The following is an 18,711-nucleotide window of genomic DNA, read 5'->3' as shown; positions in this document are numbered from 1 at the left end:
TTGAGTGCCTTAAAGGTGAGCAGAAGAATTTTGTATTGCACACGAATAGATACAGGCAACCAGTGAAGATTAAATAGAATAGGGGTGATGTGAGCAGATTTTTTTGTGGAAGTTCATAATCTGGCAGCAGAATTTTGAATGTACTGCAGACGAACAATGACACTTTCGAGATTTGCGATCGCATGTGCTCTGTGTAAACTACAGCGGCAGTACTTACCACACATTTTACTTGTGCTTGTCAGTGGTGCTCAGGATCTATAAATCTATTCGCCTATTTTTCAGTGGTCTTTTGCATGCAAGAGATTTACATAAGAAGGAGGAAACAATGGTGTTTGAGGCTCACGGTATGTCATTTCCATGAACAGAACTGTTATTAATCAACTATGCCCAGGTAAATACAGTTTTCCATTCTATGGCACCTTTAATCATCCATCATAAGGAGTCAACAATCTTATAGTATTATTAATGAGCAATCTCATATTATTCTACCCTTTTTCTTAAATGTAAACTTTATAGTTATTATGGGTAATATTTTATGGGTTTATAATATATATTTGTCTTATTTAAAGTTAAATAGGACTGTAAAATAATGTTAGCACCCCAACCTTTTTTGTACATGGTAATTGTTTGCTCTTAAATATTCAGTTTCCACACAGAAACGAGCTGAACAAATGGTGGCAGGTGTTCTTCCTCTGTAGGGCTGGTTACCTAGGCACCAAATTCTTAGATGGTGTCCAACGACTACTGCAGCTCATAAGCTGAACAGAGAGGGAAAGAGAGATAGACTACATAATATGCGTCCCACATGGAAGGTAACAAAATATCATTTATTTATCACCTTGGAGACCAGAAGATGAGAGTTGCGGGAGAATGCTGTCACAGCTTAAACTTAATTGAAAAACAGACACACAAACCAACGAATACACAGGAACGTACAAAAACGCATGTGTGCAAAGGCTACGCGAGTATTCTGTGATCATGGACACACATTTGTAGGGAAGTATAAGTGTTAGAGTATATGCTTATGACGTTTCATTCAATTTGAAGTGGAGGTGTTGGTTTGACATGAGAATTGATGATGGCTCTTTAATCCTCAGTCATTCATATGGAATCGGGGGAGAGTTTTTTTTTTTCTTCTTCACTATTGCTTTAATTCACTTTCTTTGCTTTATCTGAAGGGACTTCACAGTTATGAGTAACACAGGCACAGACGTCTCAGACCACACACACACACACACACACACACGGCACAGACGTCTCAGACCACACACACACACACACACACACACATTACAGCTACATAAATACGGTTTAGAAAAGATCAAGATGAAGCAGAAACACAAAACATAAGCATTAAGGCATCATCTCGGTCTCTCATGACTCTTTTTCTCCCTGCATCTCCTCCTGAGTTCCTTCCCCAGCACCGAAGAGCCATTCATTTTTCATGTGACCTTTAGACAGCCTGTGAGCGGAGAACAAAGCAGGTAGGCAACTATAAATCAGACAACAGAGAAGCAAATGAGGCGGAGAACACTAGGGGTCCAATGCAGAGGCAGAGGTGGTTAATTTGGCATCATTGGCTTTGCAGTCATGCTAAACATGCGGATTCCCCTCCTCGACTCGTGCTAAACTCCGTCCAGATGAACAAAAAGTGCAGAGGATGGGGGTGAGAAATCACCTCCTCCACCTCTAAGGTCATCAAAGGTCCTCTTCTTCACCCACTCACGCGGCCGGCCGAGGGCTTTACCCGTGGGACCCTGGGGTGCCAGCGTCCACACACCCACGGCCAGCTGAAAGATTAAGGGTGAGGGAGCTGCTCGGCTCTCGCCCCCGCTCCAAGGGCTTCCCTCAGTTCTCTATGCCGCTGAAGGGGCTTTCGCTTTCGTTCGCTCAGTACCTTCATTAATTTGCTGGAAAATCTATAGTGAGGCATTCTCTTCCCCGCCCACACAAACACATAGACTCCACAAGAGGCGTAAGCCCCCGTTCCTCCCTCCTGGTCCACGGATCGGTGAGTTTGGAGGGAGAAAGGGAGAGGCTGTGACAGGCAGAATGCAGCCTCTGCTGTTGCTTCCCGTGTCAATATGCAGTCAATTTAGGGCCTCAAAGATGCCAGACTTCACTGCAGTAGTTTGTTTTTAATGTCAAGTGGTTTTCCTAATATCTAGATAAAGTTCAGGGGTCTATCCAGCTTATTTTGCAACACGAAAGTAGGCTGTTTTCTGTGATTGTGCAAGACTTCCGATTCATTAAATAACTACAAGAATAACAAAGTGCTAAAGTAAAGCACTACAAACCAATGTGTTTAAGGTTATAATGATCAATTGAAATAATATAATAATAAATATCAGTCTGCAATATTAAGCAGCATAACAGACTGTTTTTGTACAGATAAAATAACTGGAAGCGGAAGTTACAAATGGCTGCCCCCGCTCTTTTACGTTACAAATAAAGTGCATATTGGTACCAAAACATATTTACAACAACATAGCCTGAAACCACAGGCAATATGATCCTGAGGGTAAAGTACAATCTTTCTGAGTGACCACTCAAGCTAATTAGGCTTTGGCGCAGCAAGATTGCGACATGAAATATACAAAAATGCTTCTCAGATATTCAATTCGAAAACAAAATGTATTGTCTGAATACTTAAACCAGTAGCGGGTGCCTCTGCAAGCAAGATTTTCATTACTGAATTTTCACAGTATAGTCAAGGTTTCCATTGTTGTTTCTTGAGAGGCATATTATGCATGTTCAGTTTGGGTTGGATGAAAGAGTCTTATTCCTTATGAAATATCGCAATATTTCACAAACTATTATACTTTATTTGCTGCAGGCATGTACACTGTACTTTATTAGACACTTTATATTTAATCTATACAAGATCTATTCTTCAAAAGCGGGGAAAAAAACAAATGTAACTAAATCCATGGATAAGATGGAGAAGGGAAAGTCAGTAAACAATGTTTAATTTTTGTTCTTCATTTCACATGCAGAGTGAAAATGCTGGCTTGCATGGCTGGCTTTGCATGGCTTGACACTGACTGATCAATATCCAAGCAAAAACACTGATTAAATCCAGTGAGTCCCTCAGCCCCTTCCCTATACCCTGTCTTCAAATGCCAAGCTTTTCCCTAAGCTACACAACACAACTAAATGCAATAGGGAAAAAAAAAAATATAAATAAAAAAGAATGGTACAAAACTAAAGATACAAAAGGTGCAAAAATGACTATACTACTCAAACAAAATCAAACAATATAAGATAAAAAAAATGCGATATAACACAATATGACACAGAACAATATAATGCAACGCAACCAACTGTATCTGAGTTAACAACATCAGATAACGCTATAAAACAAGAGAGCATCATTTTTCATCATCTTGATTAGGAGTGTTTAAATATTTCTCTTTTAACATACATAGTTCTACTCATACATGCCCCTCCAGAATCTGCAAGAAGTTCATCATTTTGTTAAAATAAGAGATCAAATAATATTTACTTGACATTCACTTTTTTCAAGATAAAATTTCCACAAACTATTGTTTGAAAGTTTACATGTTTTGATTTTTCCTCAAGCAACACACTAAAATTAATTTAAAATTAAATACACTACTGTGCAAAAGTTTTAGGCCATTAGTATTTTCACCAACAAAAAAAATGGTTTTAAGCCTTTCTCTGTAGTGTCAGTAGGAAATATCAGTTTACATTTCCAAACATTCCTTTTGCCATTAATTGTAATAATCCAGTGAGATTTTTGTGCACAAGAAGACTGACAACAGCCACACACAGAGATATGATCCGTCATCCAGTCCGTCTAGAATGACATGAAGAATCAGAAAAAACTGAGACGGACTGAATCCAGAAGAACTGTGGCAACGTCTCCAAGATGCTTGAATAACCTACAAAGCTACAGTACTGTGAACAGTTTTAGGCACTTCTGTAAAAATGATGTAAAGTGAGGATGCTTTCAAAAATAATGTCATAAATAGATTTTATTTATCAATTAACTTCTACGAACTAAATCAAATCCATATTTGGTGTGACCACCCTTTGCATTTAAAACAGTCGGACTGGATGATGGTGAGATCAGATCTCTGTGTGGAGCACTGGCTGTTGTCAGTCTGTTGAGGTTGTTGAGTACTGTTGAGTACAAAAATCTCACTGGATTATTGCAATTAATAGCAAAAGAAATGTTTGGAAATGTTAACTGATATTTCCTACTGACACACTACAGCAAAAGATAGAAATAACTGGCTTAAAACCATTTTTTGTTGGTGAAAATACTAATGACCTAAGACTTTTGCACAGTAGTGTATGTAAATAAATATATAAATTAAATAAAAATATAGGTAAATAAATTAAATAAATGTATGTAAATATCTGTTATGCAGCTTCTTCAGGGCAGAACTAAAAACTTTGTTTGTTTGGTTTTTTTAGTTTTATTTATTTTTTTTTACAAATGTTCAACATGTTAAGTATTCACAATAGTCAATGAAATTGAAATCTGAGGACAGATTGTTTGTTGTGACACAGACTGCACTGGCCAGTGTTTATGACACATCAGCAGACATGTCAAATGTTATCGTATAGAATGACAGATAAATGATCTGATGTGTTGAGCCCGTTCACATTCACACGCACACTTATGTCACTTGTCCAAATTTCAGTGGCATGTGTGAACAATCACCTGTCAACCATCTCTCAGATCACCAGCATTCTAGTCACCATGACAACCTTATGCACCTGGCCAGGACGCGTCCTGGGAAAATGGCACGTATGGTCACCCTACAGTTGACAGCATGACCAGTTTCACCAAAGACCAAAAAGTCTTTGCTAAGATTCAAAAGTGACCTTTTAGTTTCAGTTTTCTCTGACTTCTACTTTTTACGAAACTGAAATAACACATAAAGAGACAGATCAATTTGAAAATATTATTTTAGACCACAAACTATTATCATAAATTCTTTTCAACAGTTAATCACACAGTGCAATAGGCAAGTTTCCTCAGTAACAACAGGCTAAAGTTTCATACTTAGGCCTTGCTTCCATATAAAAAGCTGATGGTGCAATTGAGAGAAACTTTGCCGAAATGAAGCAGACATAACTCTGTGCATGACAATATGACAATAATGCCTAGCAACCTAGCCTGAGTGGGAGGTGCTATCTCTGAGTGTCATTAGGTGTGGAAGAGTGAACCGCTTCGTGGAGGCTGATTTGTCAAGTGCTGCACCAAAAAGAAGGTTCAAACCTAATGGGTGCACAAACCAGATATGGTGAGGATGGGGTAAATCCACCCTGCTAGGTTCGAAAGAATTATTTTTCAGCATATAGTTATAAAAAGTTGGCATAGTTACATCCTTGTGCAACTACAGTATTGTGAACCCCTTTACTGAGGTAAAAGTCATTATAATGCACAACCTCTTAGTTCTGTCTCCAAAATCTGATTGGATGAGCCATGTTTTTGAGGTCATGCAATATAAACAAAATGATTGTGGCAAGTTGTGGCAAACCATGTGGCATAAAATAGTAGGTATCAGAGACCGTAAATCATATAGCCCACTTTTTCTGTAAAACTTGCTTATCTGCTAACTTTTTCTCCATATAATGGACTTAAATGGTTTCTAACAGGCTGAAGGTCCAAATTGCAGTTTCAGTGCAGCTTTAAAGGGCTCTACACGATCCCAGCTGAGGAATAAGGGTCTTATGAAGCGAAACGATCGGTCATTTTCTTAAAAAAATAAAAATGCATATAATTTTTAACCACAAATGCACATCTTGCAGAAGCTGTGCGATGCGCGTCTGCAAATGCACACATTGCGTAATCATGTTGGAAAGGTCACATGCGGTTAGCTCTTCGACAGTGTACTCCGGTTCAAAAAGGTAGGGTAGGGCGAAAAACTCTGTCTCATTTTCTCCAACTTTAAAATCGTCCGACATCGTTGTTTTACCTTTTTTTTTTGTAAAGGGCGTTTGACTTTCTTTGCACGTTCGGTTTGTAAACACGGGGTTGGTACTTCCGCCTACATCACAACAACCACTGAAGTCCATTATATGCAGAAAAAAGTTTTCCTCAAAAACCTTAATTTCTTTGCGAACTGAAGACAGAAAAACATGAACCTCTTGGATGACATGGGGGTGATCAGAAAATTTGTATTCTGGAAGTGAACTAATCCTTTAAGTAAGTCTAAATTGGTAAACAGACAACAGGTAAATTTCATCCATTTACAGTGCTGGGGTGATATAACTTCTTCAAAATGCTCAATAATTGTGCAAATATAAGGAAGTATATATATATTTACAACATCAACATGATCTATTTTTTCACTTTTGCCAATTATGGTCATTTTCTCCCCTTTTCCAATTTTCTTGGACCCCAATTATTGCTGTTTGTGGCCATATTTAAAAATGTAATTATTTAATGAACATTATGGGCGTTCAATCTTATCAAATTACAGTACCATTAGCGCACTGTCTGAGTAACAAACTAAAAAAAAAAAATACAAAAAAGTGCATGTGATATTAACAGACGAACTACGCTCATATAATCAGTAAGCGACAGGTGCTTGGAAACTCGTTTTGTACTCATTTATTGACGAGTCGGCTGCGGTGCGGCCAACTGAATGCGCTGCTTCTCTGCCGCTCACTGCACAGAACAGATGCCGAGAGAGGTGACACTTCTCCGGGAAAGTCAGACCTCACGTTCGTGGGACAGCACTGGCGAAATCTTCCAACTGAACCATAGCTAAGGTTTATCCAAAAAAGTCGCTAGGTTTGTCAGTATGAATATTCTATGGAAAAAAGCTGCTAAAAGGGTCTAAAAGTTGTTAAATCTAGTGCTAAAGTTGTGTTCGTGTGTGTGAGACGCAGGAACTGATGGCAGGGGGCGGTGGATATTTGTGGCGGTCAATGTGGATATTGTGGATGAGTTATTCTGTGTCATCATGTTCTATTAGTTCTATTAAACACCGGTATTCGGTATGAACCGGTATACCGCCCAGCACTAATTGACGTCATTTATAAAGAAGCTCGCTCTGAGCTAAAGCTGGTTCAGCACATTCATTACCCCTGCCTACATACAGTAATCCTCTCTTATTCTCTCAGTCTTCCTGTTCTTCAGCACTCTTACTCTCGTCTCTTTTGCCTCTTAAAGCACTGTGGGGGTTTCCTAAGCTTCTCTGTGGCTCCGCAACCCACAGAATGATTTGAGAATATGCAAAACACTTACATAACAATTTTAAATTATTAACTTCTTTATGTGGTTTAAACAAAGCATCAGAGATAGCAATGCCTTATGTAACATCGTATATTATTAAAAAAAAGACATGTTTCATGGGTGTGTAGATATGTGTGAGCAAGTGAGTATGCTCCAAGTATGGCTTCATAATTGCTAAGAAACCGATCTATTTATAGTTGAGCAACCCACAATACTGACATCATCTAAACTTAAAAGGGTAAAGCAAAAAATATAAGTTAACTGGCACACTCTGTTTCATAACAATAGAGGTGGCCTCAGTTCCTTTAACTTCAGACTAAAAAATTATTTAATGAAAAATGATCTGATGAAACCACCTAATTATACACTAGTGCCAGGGACACTCAGACTTTCAAGGCTCTGTTATTTAAGTAGGACAGGTAAACTGCCTGTTTCTGTGCAAACATGAGAGTCGACATCAAAGGGACTATAAAATTAAGCACAGGCTACTGGTAAACACTTGCCTAGCATTTCATCCCAAAACTAGCTGTAAATGACGGGCAATGATGCTAAACAGCCTGAAATTCCCCATGACGTAGTATTACTTAGACCAGTTACAAAGCCAGTGAGCTTTATAACAAACAGAGGAGATGCGCAATACCACATTCTTTTCTATGCAACTTGAAAGCCAGTACTTTCAAGGCTCTGTTATTTAAGTAGGACAGGTAAACTGTCTGTTTCGGTACAAACAGGAGAGTCGACATGAAAGGGACTATAAAATTAAGCACAGGCTACTGGTAAACACTTGCCTAGCATTTCATCCCAGAACTAGCTGTAAATGACGGGCAATGATGCTAAACAACCTGAAATTCCCCATGACATAGTATTACATAGACCAGTTACAAAGCCAGTGAGCTTTATAACAAACAGAGGAGATGCGCAATACCACATTCTTTTCTATGCAATTTGAAAGCCAGTAAAACACAAGAATCTTTGAAATTTCTGTTGTAAAAATAGGTAATTATTTTATGTTAAATTAGAAATATTTACCATTTAATATTCAACCTAATAAAACGACCATAATTTTGTAAAAAAATAAAATACAACTGTGCAAACTTATGTACAAAAATGTTTAAAAAAAGGTTAAAAAATATTTTTAATTAAAGTTTAAAAAGGAATAGCGTGACTTCTTTTTTAATTGTCATTTAAAAACAGTAACTGAAAAATTATAAATTATAAAAATTATTAGCATTTACACAAGATTGCTATTTAGCTTAATTCCTTGCAAAGGTCACATTATCCTGCTGTTTTTACTGACTGTTTGTGGCTTTTATATTCTATGTTAAAAGAAGTGGAGGGAGAGACTTATTTTTATCCAAGAATTCTTCGACACATTTTTTTCCCCAGATATACATAATTAAAATGAATGGTAAAAATACATACATATATATATCAATACTGTTACGTGAGGATCGATACCTAAAAGGAAATATGTCAAGCTCTGTAGTATGGTATTTTCGGATCAATCTGCCCACTTAACAGTGGCTCTGGATGGATGAAGAAAAGTGGATAGATGCAGAAACTTTCTCACAATTTAACTAACTAAATAAGCAAACAGCAAATCATGCCAGTATTTCCCACTGATCATATATATGAGTCCACAATGTCATGTTCAGATTGATTTCTTTTCTTGAGCATATGGCACAAGAGAGCACTGACAGATCAATGATGTGTGCAGAATGTTGATGTGACAGAATATGTGGTGAGGATGTGCTTAGACTCTGGCTGGATTACTGGTTATTAAAAAATAGCACATTAGGCTAAAAACAGAAGCTGGGACCATCTTTTGGAGATTAAAGCATAACCAGTATTACACTTTTAAAGCTAAGTCTATACCAGTAAAGGAAGAGAGAGAAAGAGTCCACTGTGACCTGACATACCCAAACAAATCAAGCCTGAAATATTCCCCAGCACGAGCTGCCTGACTCCTGTATCTACGTCACTGAGGTCCAAGATAAGATGTTAATCGACTGCATTCAGCAGGGGAGCAGAGTTGAAAATGTAAAGGGAAAAAATGCAGTCAGTCACACAGACAGTCAAGGTCCAACACCTATCAAATACAGTATGTGTGTTTGGTTTGGTGAGTGGCAAATCAAGACCACCTGAAGAAAGAGACATTTGAAGAGACAAGCAATCTGCGATGGAAAAAATAAGATTGTGTCTCCTCCAATGCAAAAAGTCATTACTCCTCTCTTTTATTAAAGATTCTCTCTCTTTTTTGGGGTGAAGTGGGAAACTGTTTCTTCAATGGGTAGTCACCCAGAGAAAGACTTTATTTGCAAACTTTGCACACACAGTTAATCAAATAGCTTGTTTAAACAATGCATGCTGTAAATTATTGCCAGACACAGTTAACATTTTAATTGGCTTTGTAGGTGACCAAAGGAAAAGTGACTTCATCTTAAATGTGTTCATCATGTTTTTAAAAAACAAATATCAAAGATATCACATGTTCATGATACTGATACTGGACAACAGAAGGCCTGTATTCGAACAAAGTAAAACATATCTTGATGTTATTCATTTATTTACTTAGCAAGTGTTAAAGTGACAAGGAGGTACTGAGGCAACAGAAGGTACTGAAATCATCAATGACGTGGTTCCCTTCGAGCATGACTGTGATTCTGTGTCTGATTACGACTGTTTAAAGGAACAGACGCCAATGTCTTAACACCTTGCCATTTCTATCCTCTCACAAGAACTTAGAAAAGCAAATATGCAACAAGAACTGCAAGGAGAGTGAAGAGGATGAGAGAAGAGTGAATAGGATAAGGACCAGAGGGGCCATAAGGACAACAAAGTCTGATCTGATCCCTGATATCTGCTCTACTGTCAGCTGTACAAGTCTGTTAGCAGGTGATGGACTAAAGAGGAGGAGAGGAGAAAATAGTAGATGTGATGAGAGGAGGGAAGAAGAGAGGAGAGGAGGTGAGATGAGAAGAGAGGAGAAGAAAGAAGAGGAAAGGAGAGGAGATGAGAATAAGAGAAGAGAAAGAGGGGATTAAACAAGAGGAGAAAAGAAAGAAGAAGACAGGAGAGATGAGGGGAGAAGAAAGAGGAGATGAGAAAAGAAAGAGGAGAGGAAAAAAGAGGAGAGAAGAAGACACAAGTCAAGACAAAGAAAGATGAATAAAGGAGAGAGGAGAGGAGAGGAGAGGAGAAAAAAGTAGAAAACATGAGAGAAGACAAAATGAGAAGAAAGGAGAGGTGAAAAAAGCAAAGGAAACAGGATAAGAGGAGAAAAGAGGAGATATGAGAGGAAAGGAGAAGAGAGGAGAAACAATGAGAAGTGAGACAAAACGTGGAGACGAGAGCAGAAGAAGAAAAGAGAAACGAGAGAAGAAAAGAAGCTAGAGGAGAAAGAGAAATAAGGAGAGGATAAAAAACAAGATGAGGTAAGAAGTGAGGAGATGAGAGGAGAAGAGACAAGAGGAGGAGTAAGGAGAGAAAACAAGATGAGAAGAGAAGAGAGTATAGGAGAGGAGAGGAAAAAAGATGAGCAGAGAGAGAGATGATTGCGTGGGCTGCCTGCTCCTCTTACACAGCCATCCAATAATATTGGCTAATTGCATGATTTCTTCAGCTTCTCCAGCCTCTCATCATGAGTGGGAGTCAAAGCCTCATTGGTGGAGTATATAGCTGCTGACAGAATAGCTTGTCCTGATTCTCTCTCTCACCCTCCCTCTCTCATTCCTCTCTCCTACGTTGGTTTCTGTAGCAGCGGTCCCTCTGAGACAGGTTTCCCCGGAATCCACGTAAAGAGGTATCTCTACCCACGCTGCAGAGTCAGGAACATCTCATTTGGAGCTTTCTTCAGTGCTGCCTCATGCACACGCGCACACACCACACGCCCGCAAAGCCTTCATGCCTTCTCCTCTGGTTCTCTTTTATTAAACACTAGCTCTATTTCTCCCTCTCTCTCTCTCTCCTCATCCTACACTCTCTCACGCAGGAAACAGGGGAACCTGCGTGGGCGGCAGCGTCTCTCCCTGTCATTGAAGCCTTAGGCCCCGTTGACAAATGAGACACTGGGGCCTTTCGACTGAGCGTGGGTGAGAGTGGGGATTCTGTATCTGCACTGGAGGATCTCTCTCTGACACACAAACAAAAACCACAGAGCCCCGTGACCATCACCCACTTGATCGCAACGGGGACGGAGCGGGTCTCAGGAAGGTATTAAGACACGTGTCGAGTTCTGCTGACAGTTTAGCTCCTGTATTGTGTCCGACTTTGATTAAATAGTAAACTCACGGGTATTCTTCAGCTAAATGCTGAGCCATTTGGAACACTGTGGGGTCACGATCTGCCGCCACCACCGTTATACCAGGAACCGACTGCAGGATGGCCTTTGAGTGACCTCCGGCCCCAAAGGTCAAGTCCAGGACAACCTGTTGGAAAACAAAAAAAAACAGAACAGAAAGACAAAAGTAAAATGTTTTATCCATGATGAAAGCTACTTTCGGCTTAAACAAAGCTGCTTAATGTTCAACCAAACATTGATTTTGCTCTAAGTACGAGGCTGCTGTCCATTAAGTTTGTTGCTACTTTTCAAAGAGGTTGGAAAACACATTTGCGCATTCTCCTTCTTCTTCTCCTTACAAACACACACGCTCACACTAGAGACACTATCCTGTGTTCTCACTCAAAAGCAATGCATGAGTCATCGTCTCTCCTGTTGAAAGCGTCTCTTAGAGCCACAGTGGCAGCTACACCTTGAGTCCATTTCCCAGAGCCATCCACCCACCCACATGTCATACCCTAAACAATACAAATCCATCCTCAATAGCACTGACACAAAATATTTGCTGTTAAAATGCCTAATAACCTCTCAAAACTCATGATTCGTTCACATCTTTAACTGAAAAAAAAAAAAAAGTAGGCCTATGAAGAAGAATCTGTTGAGGTCAGAGTGTTTGTTTTCCACCTGAAGTGCCAATCAATTTGAAAAATCAAACCCCATTCATTGCTTCTTTTATTGTAGTCACTGGTCTGAAAATTAAAAAAAATTAAATAATAAATAAATATGGCTTCAGAAGACTTGGAATACAGCACGTTAGTCATATTTGAACCATTTTTATGATGCTTTTATGGTGATTTTTTGAGCTTGACAGTTCCTGTTCGCTGGCTTCATGGTAATGAAAAGAGCAGTTTCTTCAGAAAAATGTCATATGTCAAAAATCGTATTCCGATTTCATTACATTAGAAACATTGTATGAATTCCATCAAAAATCTAAAGCTGCATTTGTTTCCTTGCTGGCAAAAACAGGCAGTACTTGTATTACAGCATATGCGGATCTTTTTGTTTCTCCTTCACTCCACTGCACACTGATTAACTTGTGAGACACAGACAACATGCTCCGAGGCAGACGCCATAGGCCAACAGTTCCACTCCACCGCTGGGCAGCACACCACAAAGACAGAGTAATTAGTAGCTTCTAATGGATATGTGTCATTAGTACTAGCTAGGAAAATACATTGGGGAGAGCAAAAGCAAGGGTCGTGCATCAGAATGTCACAAGGCATGATTTTCAATTTAATCTCACGCTAAGAACAAGAAATTTGGTTTTTGTTCACCTCATGGGAGAGACGCCTATGATAGTGCCTGCGCTCATACGTGAGTCACTCCCATTTTCAGTTTCAAGTTTGAATGTTCATGTCCCTACTTTATATTCCACTGCTTTTCCGCAGTTTTGAATCATGTTTTTCATTTTCTTTTTATAGTTTTATCATTTACAAATGAAACCGCTGCAGATCGATACATTTTGTGCACCCTCAAGTGCATGAGGTCAAAGCCTTTAAATAATGAGGCACTATGAAGCTTTCGCTCTGTGTGTCCATAGCAACTAAAAAATCTTCACCCTTCATGCTGTTCTGTCACGAAAAGCCACAAATTAACTTATGGTTTGGAAAGAATTAGATACTCTAAGAAAACCGGATTAAAGAAAGGACTGCATGAGGAAATTGTTGCAACTGTAATTAATAAATCCAGTTTAATGACAGCAACTCGAGCTGATTCAATGTCCAATTTTCCATTATTAAATAAGAGGTTTTGATCACTTTATGCAGACAGACGATTTTAACAAATAGCTGAAAGAGTGAATGAGACATACTATTAAAACATTTAATGTTTTAGAGGTGCTTTGCCCTAGGATATAAGAAATTATTTCCTGGCACAAGAGCATCACTGTTTTTCTCTGATTCAATTTCTTCCTGTGTTTTAGAGCTAAATGATTATTCCTCCATTGATGACTCACTTTCAGCCCTCAAATTCAACTGCCCCCTTATGATACTGACAGGAACAACAACAACATATGCGCTGCTGTGGCTCTAGCGTACTATAGTAGTATAGAGGACTTGCCACATTTTATCTCAACCGCAAAAACAAACATTTCAGAAGTCTCACGTTTGTGTATTAGAAATGCTTTTTCATTTGGATTACCAAAAGAAGCAGGAAAAAAAACTCGAGTTAATTCAAATTGACCAACTCCTCCCTAAAAACATCAGAATAGAGACGGGGCTTTTTGGGGGCGATGGGCTTAGAGAGAAAGAGACAGAAGCATGCGGATCGATAGTGACGTTGGTGGAGGGGTGCAAGCGTACATGAGCAGAACAGGAGGTCACCAATGGTGGAGGGGCTGCGTCTCCCTCTCCCGTCTGAAAAGCAGGCAGAGCTAATGGGGAGGGAGAACAAGACGACACGATGAGTCACAACAACCAGCTTACGCCTGGTGTGCCATTCAATACTAGTGAGGGGAGGGGAGAGAGGTAGATACACAGAGAGCACGAAGACATGTAGATAAAGAAAAATATGTATATTCAAAACAAAACAGAAACCCTGCATTAGGTTGGCCTTTCCTGAAAGGGCCCCTCTTGGAGGAAAAAGGGCTTTTGACTGAATTAAGTCCCACTTTAGTATTATCTGACATCTGGTTAGGTCAATAGAATCATTACAACACTTCATTATGCCTATTTCTGTGATTATCTAGGGAAAACACAGCAATAAAACTATAGTCATAATGAATAACACATGACTAACATTTTTAAAGCTTAATTTTTAAATATGTGTGCTTCTATTCCAGGTAATATGTGATATGCATAAGCCAACACTGGCTCAAGTTTGGGGTTGGACTATCTGTTTGTAAGCACTGTTTTTGCTGAACATTACATAAAAATGAATCAGCTTTGACTTCAATATGGAAAAGCTTTGCAATTTGTAATTTTCATCAAATAGCTTAATTAAATTAAGTAAACAAATAACTTTTTACTGTCATTTATAATTTAAAAAAATGAGCCCCATGATCACTAGATATTTTGGTGCATTTAGAAGATTATCATGTAAACATCATATATGATTTACAGACAGGAAATATGCTTTCCATGAAGTATATACTGTATAAAGATGCTTTATAATATATTTTTCCAACATTTTCAGATGTCAAGTTTGATATATGATGACAGGTTTGTTCCTAACAGAGAACATAAGCCATGGTTTACTTATACGTTACATTACATTACATTTAGTCATTTAGCAGACGCTTTTATTCAAAGTGATTTACAAATGAGGACAATAGAAGCAATCAAAACTGACAAAAGAGCAACAATATGTAAGTGCAAATGACAAGTCTCGGTTAGCCTAATGCAGTACACATAGCAAGGTATTTTATATATACACACACACACACACACACACACACACACACAAAGAAAAACAAGTAGATAGAATAGAAAAATAGAAAGCTAGTGTTCGTTTTTTTTTATAAAAAAGAAGATAAATAGATGAAGTAGAAATAAAAAAGAATAGAAAGTGCTAGAGTTAGAGGGTCAAATAAAGATGGATTATCACAATAGTGCAAAGAAAACAAAAAGCATATATACATTTATACAAGAATAATTCAATACTAAAATGTAATATCAAATAAAAACATTGATAAACACAACTAAATAAGATAAAATAAAATACAAAATATTAATAAAAAAAAACTAAATAGCATAGCATACTGTATATACACAAATAATATAAAAACGAAAAACAACATATATGTGACATATTATACCTAAAAATTCTTCATACAGTGGACTACCAGTAAAATTGATAAAAATTTGGGACCAAAAATTATTCAAACACTTTAACCTGACCATGTTTTGCTTAAGTGTTATCTGACATTATCAAGCTGAATTTGTTCTGACACAGTTTAACTCTGAGTTCTTTTTATTACCATTTTCTAAACTATAGCGAATAAACTGTGATAATGTGTGAAATGTTAAAGGTGTCAGAATAAATTTTGGTTTGACTGTATGGATGTATATATATATGTAACGGAGGCCAGCGAGTAGGTGCTGTGCAGCTAACTCCCCTGATCTCAAGAAACGCGCTAGTGGCTGCAGTCATTTAGCCTCCTTGTTAGTGCATCCGCCTCCCATGCCGGAGACCCGGGTTCGAGACCCACTCGGAGCGAGAACGAGGTGTGGCGGAGCGGACCCGGGAGAGAGGGGTTACATTGGTGCCGTGACCCGGATGGGAGTGAGGTTTAGGGGGGTGAGTGTAACGGAGGCCAGTGAGTAGGTGCTGTGCAGGTAAACCTCACTCCCCTGATCTCAAGAGACGCACTAGCGACTGACGCTAGTGGCTGCAGTCATTTAGCCTCCTTGTTAGTGCGTCCGCCTCCCATGCCGGAGACCCACTCGGAGCGAGAACGAGGTGTGGCGGAACGGACCCGGGAGAGAGGGGTTACATATATATATGTATATACACACACACACACACACACACATGTACATACGTGGAAAGGTGTGGTATGTACATATGTGGAAAGGTCAAATAAACACTTTAAATCCCCACCAATGTGTAGTCAGATGACTGCAGTATAAATACACCTGGAAGTACAAACACATCTGGAAGGTCCAACTTATGGTCAGTCAGCACTGTAGCAGAATAGAGCACTCCAAGCAACTCTGCGAAAAAGTACTTGAAAAGCCCAAGGCACAAAGCAGGAGCTTAAAATATGAAGATTTCGAAGTCACTGAATATCCTTTGTAGTATTATATTATATTATATTATATTATATCATATCACAGATGTGTCTTGGTCATATCTCCAACAAGTGAACTAAGGGGGCAGTCATGACCTAATGGTTAGACAGTCGGACACTGTCCGAAAAGAAAAAAAAATCCAAATGGCTGCCCGCTGCTCTGGGTGTGTGTTCACTGTGTGTGTGTGTGCACTAGGATGGGATAAATGCAAAGCACAATTTCTGAGTATGTTGGCTACATGTCACATCACTTAAATTCTACTACTACTACTACTATTACTACTAATATATCTTAATAAAAAGTAATATTTATATTATGTTAATCCATTTTGCAAAACATTATTATTATTATATAAACACTTTAAATCCCCACCAATGTGTAGTCAGATGACTGCAGTATAAATACACCTGGAAGTACAAACACATCTGGAAGGTCCAACTTATGGTCAGTCAGCACTGTAGCAGAATAGAGCACTCCAAGCAACTCTGCGAAAAAGTACTTGAAAAGCCCAAGGCACAAAGCAGGAGCTTAAAATATGAAGATTTCGAAGTCACTGAATATCCTTTGTAGTACAGTTACATCAAGAAATGGGAAAAGTATGGCACAGTTGTATATCTGCAAGACTGTCATGAAAAAAGTGGCTGTGCAAGAAAGTAACTGAAGGAGAGAGGGAAGCCACTTAGAAACCAATGACTACTTACAAGCTTCAATAGCTAAGATGCAACAGCCTTTGCCTGGCATGTGGGAGACTGTGAAGCCAGCTGGAAGAATGTTCTATAGACTGATGAGACCAAAATTGAGGTTTTTGCCATCAGACTAAACTCTGCGTTTGGCATAAGAATCATGAGAATCCCACCATCCCCATGGTGAGACATAATGGTGGGAGCTTCACACTGTGGGGACGTTTCTCTCCAGCAGGCCCTGGAAGACTTGTGATGGTAGTGGGTAAAAAAAAATGCAGCAATATCAATGGGAAATCCTGGAGGAAAACCTGATAGAGTCTGCAAGACACCTGTGACTTGAGAGAAGATATGTTTTTCATAAAGTCAATTACCTTAAGTGTAGAGCCAGAGTTTTTCAGTATTAAAACAACAATGTTAATGCATTAGAGTGGCTAAGCCAATATCCACAATCCAACTGAGAATTCACTGGTGGACAAGGGATGAAAACTGACTGAGCTTGAGCAATTCTGCAAAAGAAGAATGGAGACAAATGTCAGTGGCCAGATTTGCAAAGATGTTCCACGACTCAATGCTGTAACTGCTACCACCTATGAATCACTGACTAAAAGGAGATGAACACATATGCAAACCACTACTTTGTATACATTTTGACCAATTAGTTGTCATTTTGACATGAAATAATAAGAATTTCTTTTGTTGAAAAAGACTAAATCAATCATCTGTGGTTCAATGTTATGGGTGGGGGGTGAATACGTCAAAATAGGAACTGGCTTGAAGAATTTACCCTCACCGCAGCATCAGAGATTGTAGGGTTTTTTAAGCCATTGAACCATTAAGTCATCTCTGCTCTTTGGCTTGGCTACAGGGCTGGAGTCGTGAGCAGATCGGACAAGGGTGCAGTGTGCAACAATTGTGGGTTAAGTGCTTTCTTCCAGGGCATAACAACAGAACCACAGGGGCATCAGAAGCAGCTGATCTTCTGCACCCCTAAACAGCACTCAAATTGAAGGTGAGAGTAGCCCTCAAATCTCATTGACGAACAGTCAAACAGGGCGCATAAAGGTGAGTCGTACCAGGTTTGACATCTATGATGTGAAGCGTTGTTGATTCTCGTGTACCTTATAACCTGATAAAACTGTTTCAATATGTGGAAAAGCAGATTTGAGAGCTACAGCAGAGGGCTTTCAGTAAATAACAATTTACATTTCAGTCATTGCAATGGTGCTTTTTGTCAGCTCAACAGCACCAGTCCCCATTCACTTTCACAGAATGGAAAAAAGCAGTTAAAATTGTTATAATATAGTCATAATTATTTAACTTTTCTATTATTATTAAATCCATGCCTCCAGGGGGTTTCCCAGATGCTGTGATAGGATCCAGAATCCCTGCAACCCTACATGGAAACGGACTTACAACACTAAATGAATGGATGCAAAGGAATACAAATATTACAGATTTTTATTTATTATAATTGTTTATATTAATGTATTATATTTTTTATATTAAATTAAATGTTTATATTATATTATATTATATTATATTATATTATATTATATTATATTATATTATATTATATTATATTATATTATATTATATTATATTATATTATATTATATTATATTATATTATATTATATTATATTATATTATATTATATTATATTATATTATATTATATTATATTATATTATATTATATTATATTATATTATATTATATTATATTATATTATATCATATCACA

At 38.3% G+C, this 18,711-nt stretch overlaps 1 protein-coding gene across 1 annotated transcript in view; it reads right to left on the bottom strand.

Annotated features, from left to right (window-relative positions):
- The window catches only part of LOC107755034 (probable methyltransferase-like protein 15), a 57,305-nt gene that overhangs the window by 8,619 nt on the left and 29,975 nt on the right, over window positions 1-18,711 (bottom strand). The window contains exon 2 of the mRNA XM_016571676.1: window positions 11,510-11,646. Coding sequence (XP_016427162.1) covers window positions 11,510-11,646 — 137 coding nt within the window. The remainder of the gene's footprint in view (window positions 1-11,509; window positions 11,647-18,711) is intronic.

The sequence above is a fragment of the Sinocyclocheilus rhinocerous genome, unplaced genomic scaffold (genome assembly GCF_001515625.1).
Source record: "Sinocyclocheilus rhinocerous isolate Xijiao unplaced genomic scaffold, SAMN03320098_v1.1 scaffold591, whole genome shotgun sequence".
In the NCBI taxonomy this organism is placed as follows: Eukaryota; Metazoa; Chordata; class Actinopteri; order Cypriniformes; family Cyprinidae; genus Sinocyclocheilus; species Sinocyclocheilus rhinocerous.
The sequence above is the reverse complement of the archived record's forward strand: the minus strand, read 5'-3'. Positions and strand labels throughout refer to the sequence as shown.